We start from the raw sequence: 11,354 nt of genomic DNA on the forward strand, positions 1-11,354 counted from the left end.
ACACACACACACACACACACACACGCGCGCACGCACAAGTACAAACATGTGAAAATCAAGCCAGAGCTGTAAAGGAGAGTGGACAGATGCTGACACACTTACTGTAAATAGGAACATGAACAGAGGAACTCAATATTCTAACAACGGCACAAACATGAGAGGGCAGCTTCATTTTTCAAATTTTGTCGCCCTACAACTCCAAACTGAAAGATAAGGTAACGGCAGCATCGTGCTGGGAAGGATGCATCTCTATAGAGAGACACAGAGGACTGGAAATGGGCAAAGGAAGAACATTTGTGTGGCCCAAACAAAGTCCAGATGTAAATCTAGATGAAAATCTAAGTCATAACTTAGAAACTACAGTCCACACTCTCTCTCCATCCAGTCTGACTGAGTTTGAGTTATTTTACAAAGAAAATATTAATGTAGGTGTGAAAAGTTGAGACATCCTCTGGAAGACTTGCAGAAGTAATTGAAGTAAGATGTTTGTTTCACTTCAAGTTTAGGAGTCAATATGAGTTCTAGCACATAAAATCCCCCAAAAATAAAATGTTTGTGGCTGAAATAGCTGAAAGGATAGAAGTGTTTTCCCAAGGTATTGGAAATTCTAGCCCAGAACCTCCAGAACATTTCGTTCTCTGCTTTGCCATTTTGCCAGTGCATTTTACTGCAATGAAAGTAATTAGTGCAGAAAATAGGTTTCATCTGTTATGAAGCACTTATTTCTTATTTAGAGTCTAGTGAGTTTGAGCTACTGAGCAGAAGGATTCGAAAAGTCAGGAGATGCAAAAAGAGGAGGCTGCTAACCACCACAATATAAAACATTTTCCTGGTTCTCAGATTTGGAACCATCAGCCAACAAAAACAAAAAAAAGTTTGCGGATTTTAGAGGTTTTACAGAATGGGCGAAACAAAAACTAATCTGTTTCGATAAAAGGTTTTGGTGGTAGGCTGAGGAAGTTTTTTGGGCCGGATCAAAATGTATTTATTTCGCAAAACTGCAACAGAAACAGTTTTTGTTTTTAATCACACGACTCACGTGATCAACAACAGGACATTACTACGGGCACAAACCACAACAGGAAGTAGTTAGAGAACCACAGCACGGCATTTTTAGTGACTTACTGCGTGAACAAACCTAGTCGTGTGTGATTCTAATCGCGTTCTTTATTTGTGTTTTTTCTACATTAGTTTTGCGCACATTTGTAATGGAAATGCTGCTTTTGCCTTTATTGAGTGAACTTAACTAGCCAGCTCTAATATCAGTGTTATATTATTTGTGAAGAACGTTTGGTTATTAAAGAAACTTGATTATTATTTTGGACGCATCTTGTGAAAAGATAATCACCCCCTTTCTCCATGTGACAACAAATCCCCTTTACTGCCAGCTGTATGGGACCTTCACATTTTCCATTACTTTCTTTTTTTTGTCTCTTTTATAATTTACTCATCTCCTAGTAACCGCCCATTAAATGAAATAAAGACTGACATCCAATATCCCTGACTGAAGCTGCACCCTTCCCTTCTCTGTCCCACACAAAGCTTTGACAGATGAGCCAGAATCTCCTCCCTGCAGGTCCCGGCTTCTATTTATAGGCACCAGTTTCCTCCGCCCAACGCCGCTGACCCCAGACCAGCAGCGTGCCGGCTCACCAATCTGGGCTGAGATTAATCTGTGAGCAGTTATGACGGGATGAAACCTCGTCTCCGACCGCTGGATGGGCGACGGAGGGCCCAATGCAGGGAGGAGAATTAATTTTGCTGCTTTTCCCGTTTGCTCGTCGCTCAGCGATGGAGATTTCAGAGCGAATGGGAGCACTGGGCACGTGATTAGGACTCCGGGGGGGTTGGGGGAGGCGGGACAGGAGGGGCGGAAGAGGGATGCAATGAACAGAATGTAACATGAACCGAATTCAAGTGCATGACTGTTTATCCTGAAATGTTTTGCGCTCTCTTTCCAACCAGCTCGTGTATTTCAGCATAAACCTCTTCATCAGTATGTGACGAACACGTGATGCAGACGATCTAATGCATACTCATACGTGCAGGCTGTGATGTGATGGGGAGGAGCAGCGTGGATGAGCGAGCAACACGGGCTTCTGGAAGCTCTAATGTCACAAAGTGTTAAGTGTTAAGTGTGAGCGTGTGTTTATGTACATGCATGTAGAAACATGTATGAATGCTCGTGCCATGATGAGAGCCGAGCGTCATCACTTCCTGAGGACAACTGACACTGAGCTGCCTCTGATGAACAGAAAACCAAACAGATACCTAGTGTATTCCCTGGTTTTGAATGTGTTTAATTTGGATTTGTGGTGCATAATTGTGATTTTTTTTTTTAACCAGAAATCCAACACCGAACCTTGAACACACCATCCTATGAGAAAACACTGTTGAAGAAGTGTCACGGTTTGATTCTGATGCAAAATTATACTTGACTACAATCAATCTGCTTTCAAAAAATCTAGACTGGTGGAGTTCAACACATCAGTGTAATCGCACCTCAACTTTGATGGGCAAATATCACAGATAATCTAATTTTAATAAATTCTATTTATTCATGTAATTTTGTCCCTTTTTAGCCCTCCATAAATTTTATACTCTCAACTTTGTGGGACCAGTTCGGTGATGAACCCATGATGAAAAACAAGACAGTGAAATCATAGAAAAGTAATGAATGCACTCAATATTATGAGTTCCACATCCTTGATCCCAGTATACAAGCAGTATTTTGAAAAGAAGCAGCAGTGCGTACTTCAGTGACAGTATTAGATGTTTTACAAAGTCCTTGTTCATATGTTCGTATGTTAGTCTTTGTCTTTCCAAACACTAACACACAGAGAAAGATGAACAGTTTGACCCGCTCTCCTCCTGTTCATTTTTTTGTCTTACAAAGCTGTTAAAGTTAAATCCTAATGAAACGCAACTCTACAAGTGACAACCAAGTCTGCATTTATTCACATCTGAACCACCAAAGACAAGTTCATTTGATCAGTTTGCATATTTTATAAAATCAACCATCATTTTCTCTACACCTACATGTGCACAATATAAAACTGAAGCACCACATTTTGTATTAGTTGGAGATTAGTAAATAACGAAGTTTCAAGCCAGCGATCAAACATGCTGCTGAGCATTTCACGCCGTTTCAGATCTTCCAGTTCCGTTGCACCTCAAAACTCATCTACCTTTGTTCAAGCCGTAATGAGATGGCGGTTCAAAACAGCTTTGAACTACTGTCAAAATTGTCACCCTTTTCAATGTCAGCATGAATAAAACATGGTTCTGTCTATGCAAATGAAAAGAAGCTGTCTAATCCATATTTTGGAATTGTTTAGATGTTTGGTTCACTTGAACCAAACATGGTTTGATGTCGGATTACAGCAGAGTTAAGTTATAGAATATATAAAACCAAAATTGAATTTTTTAACCCACAAGGCAAAATAAAAATAAAAAAAAATACAAATGGTCATGGTTTCTGTAGCTCATTAGCAATTTACCATAGACACTAAACTACCAGCACTTTAAACTTCTTGAACGAAGCCATTTCTTTTCTAATACTCATACTATCTCCATGTTGAACAATAGAGGACGTCAACTAAAAATGTGCTTTTCACCTTTCAACACCGTTTTGCAAGTACAATAATTTTGCCTTTTAAGACAAAGCAGTGTTAGCCCACATAATAGCTACGCCCACTAGCCTGGCTGACGTTTGTTTTGTACAAATTTGACTCCAGAAAAGATGAAGTTCTTAATCAAGGAAATCAATTTTGTTTGAAATTTAATATTCTTTTTGTTTCCCAAAAAAAAAAAGCAACAATTTCAGTCATTTTTTAGAACATGATTTGCAGGCGACTCTTGGACAACTTGTTGCCTCCGAGTTTAGTGTCGCCAACCCGTTTTCAAAAAAAACTAAATCTTCATTATTTTAACAGTAAAATGTGTGTTACTGTTTATTAATTAAGTGGAGTTTTTTCCTTTAGCTCTGCAGTTTTATTTCGATTCATATAGACATTAAAAAACCTTTACATATTTATATAAAACTACCTATATTCTTGAATAACTAAATTTGGATCTTTATGTTTTACTGAATCCTAGCCATAATTATTCCTGACAGAAGAATCTACTTTCAGAGAAGCTTATCTAATATATAAATTGCTGACTGTTTGTCATGTAACTTTTTACTTTTTACTGATGTCTTTTAAAGAAAATCTGATTTCCTGTTCTTTGCTGCGCAGTGTTGATAACATACTATACATTAGCTTACCATACATATATTTATACAATGTATGTATACATTTTGTCTTCAACTGACTAAAAGCAGGATTTGAGTTGCTTTACATCTATAAATAGTGAGCCACAAGAGAAGCTAAATTGAGACTTTAGCAAAACTAAAGTCTCATTTTGTAGATATTTAACTTTCTCAGATTCTGACTCATGAAACCCAAAAGACCAATATATTTTACAAGGTTTTTACATGACATGCCATCACAGAATTCTAAAATGCAAATAAAATGATTTGTGATGTAACAATTTAGTGTGGTAACCGTTTGTATTCAGCTATCCGAGTCACAACTCTATAAAACCGCAATTTACAGCAATCAAAATTTTTGGTATGACATGACCAGATTCACAACATCTACATATGAAAATGTTTTGAGCGTTCCTTTTTGCAGAATACCTTCAAATCAATCAGACTGGATGGAAACTAACTGGTGTAGCTATTTTTGTCCTGAATAGTGGTGCATATTTCTCCATCAAACTTCCCATACACTCTGACCAGTGTCACTGTCTCTGTCACCATTATGTGATACCATGCAGATGTGTTCAGTCTTAACACCTTCTACATCTGCTGTCTCCTACCTGGCTTGAGGTTAACTGTAAATAGCACTTCTCATGGTTTTTTATTAAACAATTCCAATTCGTCTTGTTGAGTTTACAGCTAAAGGGCGACGCACACCGGCAGCATCAGACACACAAAAGTACGCGTCCGCCCTTTTCTAGCAAACAACCCCAACCGCTGCGTCTGATCGGTGGACAATGCTGCAAACACACCAATCTTTTTTGAACCTCTTCTACTGAAAACACTATCTTGATGCATCTTAACTGACAAGACAAGACGCAACACTCCTAATGTACATTCACTTTTCATAGTGGTCCTTAACCGTTATCATGACACCAGTATCCTCATGCATCCATTGAGGGTGACAGTTAAGGGGTTGCCATATTCTCCCACCTGAACTTGAGAGGGTTATCATGTGCATCTTAGTTGCCTCTTTGTTTAATGCCATTTTTGCGGGACCTGTCATTTGAGGTAGGCAACCATATCTTGGTAGGTTTCTACTCCATTGTGCTTTGGCTTACTCTTTCCATTTCCAGATAATAGTGTTTTATAAGACATTCAAAGCTCTGGATATTGTTTTACAATGAAACTCTGCTTTAAATCTTCTCTGACCTGTCTGCTGTATTTCTCTGCTGTGTGGTACTGCTTGTTCTGAAATATTCTCTAACAAGCCTGTGGAGCCTTCACAGAACTGGATTTACAGATTAAATTACACACACCTGGACTCAACAGATGGAACTTTCCAGTTTACAATTATGCACTAATTTGAGAAATTGCATGAAGTCCCAGTATAATATATTGAAATTCAAATGGTGTGATTATGTTTGAAGTGCATTGTACAAGTGAGGACTAAATATTTTGATATACTGAAAAGAAGATCCCAAATGCAGCCAACAGGAGATAAAGATGAGGAACAGAGATGTTTTCAATTATCATATTGCATTTTTCCCAGGTTCATTGAGTCTCACAGGCTACCGTCCAGGAATCTGTGTTCAGTAACATTGCTCACTGGGAAGAAGATATGCGACCTCCTTTCTGTGCCCTTCAACAATCTCTCCTGAGGCTACCACAGCGGCAGGGTTGATGAATGTTTACAATTTCGGCACTGAGAAATAGGACAGGTAGAGTGCAGTAAAAAAATCATACAAAACGAGGCATTTGTCCTTCACCGTGCACGTAGAAGTAGCCATGCAAGTGGCCCATCCCGCTCTAAACACAGTTGCATAATGTCAATCTCTTTAATCTCAATCTGCCTTAGTGGACTTTCTGCAAGTGTTAGGAGCCACGGTGATTGTTGTAGATCGCAAACAGGGAACACGGATTATCAGTGACAAAAGTACAAGATCTGCGATTGGCTGACAGCTTCTGTTGTCATGGTTTTCACCCCCACAGATGGCTGTGGTGACCGTGGCAGTGGCAGCAGGATCAGCGCTGGTGGCATACAGAGCACGGTACGCAAAGTACCCAGGGGACAGCGCTACATCACCTGTTCTCTCGGACAGAGCAGGAGACACAGTGCAAGCAGCAGATCTGGTCAATCAATTAGAGGCAAGTCTTTGTCATCATATATCCATCAAACAAGACGAAAACCACATCGACAGCAACAATCTAGAATTCCTGGCTTGTCTTCAGCATCATAAATTAGGGTGAGGGTTATACAGCATGGAGTAGCAAGTACAGTATAAGCTCCAGAATGACAGTCCCATCTGTCAGCCAACCTCCTCTGGAGTATTCACTCATAAACCAACTGAACTAGCTCTCATTTTACAACATGAGCCTAGACTTTACTTGCACTACGATGATGCAGCCTAGACACTGGCAACCTGACTCAAGTCAATTCACACAAAGTTATGAAAATATGTCACAGAAATGCTTATTTAGGGTACTTTGAAACTTTACAGATACTGTCTAGCCAAACAAAAAATCAATTTCAGCTAATACAGCAACAGGAAAGGAACATACAAAAACAAAGGAACATACCTGATAAACAAATCCCTTATTGAGATCCACTGAGATCATGGTGTTCATGAAAGGTTGCCCGCTAACTCCCCTTGTGCTTGCAGCAGTGGTAGAAAATGAAAAGCGAGGACTCGAGGCCTGACTCCGACTCTGAGCTCAGGATGCTTGTGCGAGTTGGACAGAAAGTGAGAGGAAACCTCAGAGAAGGACAGAGTCAGCTCATCTGTCGGCTCATCTCGGTCAGAACCTCTCCTTCCCTCGGCCGCTCTCATCAGTCACTCTTCCCATGCAGGAACGTGGAAGCAGCCCCGCTCCCAAAGGCTCCACAACATCGGCATTCGAAAAGAAAAGTAGCACAGCTCCAGCTCCAGTCTCTGTCTCCGTCTCTCGCTCTGCCTCCCAAGGCTTTCATCCAGGGCAGCATCAAATGCTTCTGACAAGCGTCCATCCGCCAATCCCCCCAGAGAGATTAGCGCTCTGACATCACCGATGCTGCGCTGTGCACCGTTCTGCTCCGCTGACTCTCTGAGCTATAGGGTTGTGTAGCATTACCCAAGAGAAGAGTCTTAGGTCACAGGGAGCCAAAAACGCCATCCTGCAACGGGAGGGGGGGTTCGCACAAGTCCATACACTTTCCCCACTACGAGTCATGGCGCATCTTGAACACGGCAGGTGGGGAGCGGTGAATGCTGTAGTTGCTGCAGTCCCACTGATCACTGCATGTGTACATTGTGATGCTGGTGTATGTATGCGTGTTGGCTGAGCCTACCTCAGGTAAAGAAGCTGCTCTCTGGCTAAGCTGCATCGTCAGCAGAACAGAGAGGGAGAAGAAGATTCTTCTGCTATGCTACAAATGTTCAACATCAAAATTCCTACCTTTACAGGGTATCATTTCAAAATTCCCCATTTCAAAAGCTATTAAAAACACTATTCATTCCACTGCTCTTCATTTAATGTTTATCTCTCACCTTACAGCTCCTCTCCCTTCTTTGTCTGCCTGCCAGTTTTTCACAGTCAAATCACCAAGTTGGAAAAAGTTTTCACTGATCTGAGAAGAACAGAACATTCCAAAGAATAAGCCCAGGCAACATCAGCGCACGTCCTCTGACTGTCCCTGCTGGTTGTCCACAAGCCGGAGATGTACCCTGCTATACCAGGACAGAAGATCCTGGTCAGAATCATCCAAGCTCTGCTTCTAGGAGACCAAAATCTGTTACTTTAGGTTCCCACATATTTAGACTTGCTGTCCGCATGTACTCCGAGTCGTGTGGATTTTGCGTGAATTGTTGGGATTTTATAGTGGACTGTACCGATTGCTTAGATTTCTTTCTCATGACGAATTCCTTTATCTACCGTCCTTTACATCGTGGAATATTTTTACTTGTGTAACTGATTACCAAAAACATATCTCCAATTTAACTCTGTTCAGGCTCAGTTGAAACCAGATATTTACCTACACTTCAAAAAAAAAAAAAACAAGTGATGCTATTTGTCTCACAGACTGACATAAAAACAGACAAAACCTTACCTATTTAGGTCAGGTAGACTGAACAGAATTTGTCATCTTACTAATTTTCCAAATATTGACAGATTTCGTATCCCTTTCTGTATATTCACGAGTTTATAAAGACTGCAATTACTATGCATTTATGAGGTAGTTCAGTTCAATTATGTAAAGCTGAATTCAATTGTGTTCAGTTCAGTTAATCACCTTTAAGTTCATGCAGTTAAATTTCAGTCAATTAAATTAATTGTAGTTCATTTATGTTTAGTTAAAGTCAATTTAATACTATTTTGCGTCAGTGTAAATAAATAAGTTTCTTTTCACAATGTTAGTTCATTTAAGCAGAACTCTGTTCAGATAAAGTCATGTAAAAATGTTCTGCACAAAGAAAAGAAAATCTGCTCACTAAAAACTCAGTCAGTGGACATTACTCAGTTTCTAACATATCTTTCCAGAAAAATAAAACAAATGAAAGTTTTTTTCTAAAGCTCCCAGCTTCATGCGCCCATACTTTCAGCTCTGCTGAACCCTTGACCTCATCTGAGTGGAGGATGCAACATTTTTCCAATGTCTGCCACTTTGTTTTTAGTCCTGTCCTCGGTGTGGCTGTGAGCCATCAGTTGCATAAGCAATATTTCATCAGAGTGGATGTCATACAACTCAAACACGCTTCATAGCCGTCCTCCAGAACTGGCTCGGGGGCCTGCTTCAACTCTCACACGGGGAGCTCCTCAGAGCGTTTAATGCGTTGAAAGCTCCAACTCCACTTAATTCCTGTTATTGATTGAAGACAGCCTGCTGAGGATTCCAGATGCATTGTGGCATGTGTCACAACTCGGATCCAATAATGCACGACATCTGCTAAGCAAGCTGGCTAATCACAGTTAGCCCACTGCAGCTGTGGGACATTAAGTTTAACTCCAATATTTTTATACTGGGAACAAAAGATGGACAAACACCAGTAACATAGAAATATAATACTTTTGGTGTTCTTAACAACAAAGGAACATTGTATACCATTGTAATATTAGCAGAAAATAACTACAGTTAATTCACCTCTGGAGTTATCCAAATTAAACAAACTCACAACAAGATGTATCTTAAACTGGCAAAGTGAACTTCAAAAGTCGGAATGTGTTGAGGTGAAAAACAAGAATTCAATTTAAATCCACCTGTCTATAGTGAACAATTATTCACAAGAGAACGACATTTGAGACAGTGTGGGGGGATCTGTTCTTCCCAAGAGTGAATTGCTCAGAGAAACAACAAAAGACTAAAGAAATCCATAACAGATTCGACAAGCCTCAGTTAGCACAGTCAGAATAAAGAGTGAACCAACATGGCTTCTTTGAAGCGTTCCAAAGAGAAAGCCGTTTGTTTCTCTAAAGAACATGGCAACATTTAAACAAAACAAAACACTTCTGGAACAATTTATTATAATGCTGAATTATTTGTCCATAATTGAATGTTACCCTGTTGAAACTAAACATGCTGCATGAGCACAAATACATCACACCACCTGTCCAGCATGGGTTGGCAGGGTGATGGTTTAGGCCTGTGTTGCAGTCAAAGGACACGGACTAACAGCCTGGCTGAAGCTGGTCATGAACTGGACAGTAATGCCAAATACACCAACAAATCTGTAACGGAGCTGATGGCCTAGTCAAAGTGCAGACCTCAACCTGATTGAAAGGCAATGGTGGACCAACCAGAGACCCATGCAACCTCAAAGTCAAAGACGGCAAAAAACATCCAACATGTTGACGTAAGAGACTGGTGCACTCAGAGAAACTACCATTACCATCAAGTTATTACTAATATGATATAAATACTGAAAAATGAAGGCTTATTAAAACAAGTCTATCTTACTTAAGCAAATACTGATGGAATCTACTCACCACATCTTTACTTTCTTGAGAACTTTGTTCCTGAAAGTCAAAGAACAATGAGACAAGTTAAAATCTATATACTCTGAACCAATTATTGAACATAAAAAATGGAGTTAAGTATTCAAATACTCTGAAATAATCACATGTTCCTAAAAAAAAAAAAAAACCCACAAACCTCAATGTATTTCAACAGGATTTTACATGACAGTGTAACATGTATTAATACTTTAAGCTGTAAGGTAAATAATTTAAGAAACTCAAAAGCAATATCTCGAGAATTTAATCAGTCATACTTTCATGTTTGACCTTGGGAACCCAGGAACACGGCAAAGCGAGTTGGTATACAGATCCCCTGAGATGCTCGCCAAACTAATACCTCACATAACCATACACATCAGAGTGAAACTATGGCAACACTTGCAGCTTGCAGGGTAGGAGCGGGTGGTGTGGGGGGCCAGGGGAGACAGCAATGACTTACAATGACAAGGAAGCAGCCATGCTGCACTGAGTGCGCAGGGGGGGAACTGCGTTACAGGCTTCACCTTATGCTAGAAAACCACGTCCTCACATAACACCACCCCAAATAGAGCAGTCGGACTATTGATTGGCCTCCAGAGCAATCAGCGCTTTTTATTACTGCTCCGCACAAAACAATGGATGCTATCTTCCTGCTCTCACACCGACACTGCATGCAATGGAGTGGCCATCTTTTATTTCATTATTTTAAAATGGCATAGTCTCACCTGAATACTAATGCATGCGGCAGTGCTTTGGAATAGTACGTTTTGACGCTGGCGTTATTGTATTTCACTGGGAAGAGCACACAGGGGAAGCGGAAGAAAACTGAACAAATATCAGAAATGATTTAACCTGCATTTATGATGATAAAATCCAACGTACTAGTTGGCTTTGGGAGACACTTAATTAGAAAATAAAGTGAATCTGTATTTAACTCAGTCTCTTTCTGAATACAAACCTACCAAGACGCAGCTGAATGCCGAAAATGAAAGGGCGAGCAACGAGAACATTAATCAGAGAAGCAGCCAGAAAGCTTACGGTAGCTCGGGAAGAGCTGCGAGACTCACGGCTCAGGTGGTAGAGTCTGATTGGAGCACAACTACTAGTCTTAGACTTCTCTAATTTCACAGTTGGCAAGAAA

General features: G+C 40.3%; 1 protein-coding gene across 5 annotated transcripts in view; it reads right to left on the reverse strand.

Moving 5' to 3' along the window:
* Window positions 1–11,354, reverse strand: part of LOC106907443 (sodium-driven chloride bicarbonate exchanger-like) — a 47,627-nt gene that overhangs the window by 27,367 nt on the left and 8,906 nt on the right. For 4 of the 5 annotated variants that reach the window (XM_088014537.1, XM_088014540.1, XM_088014531.1 and 1 more), the window contains one exon: window positions 10,205–10,234. In XM_088014537.1, the coding sequence (XP_087870663.1) occupies window positions 10,205–10,234 (30 nt within the window). Of the gene's footprint in view, window positions 1–10,204; window positions 10,554–11,354 lie in introns of those variants that run through there. The other variant, XM_088014538.1, reaches the window with a different exon arrangement.

Source organism: Poecilia mexicana, unplaced genomic scaffold, assembly GCF_051168715.1.
Source record: "Poecilia mexicana isolate PSO_F unplaced genomic scaffold, ASM5116871v1 scaffold_2, whole genome shotgun sequence".
Lineage (NCBI taxonomy): Eukaryota > Metazoa > Chordata > Actinopteri > Cyprinodontiformes > Poeciliidae > Poecilia > Poecilia mexicana.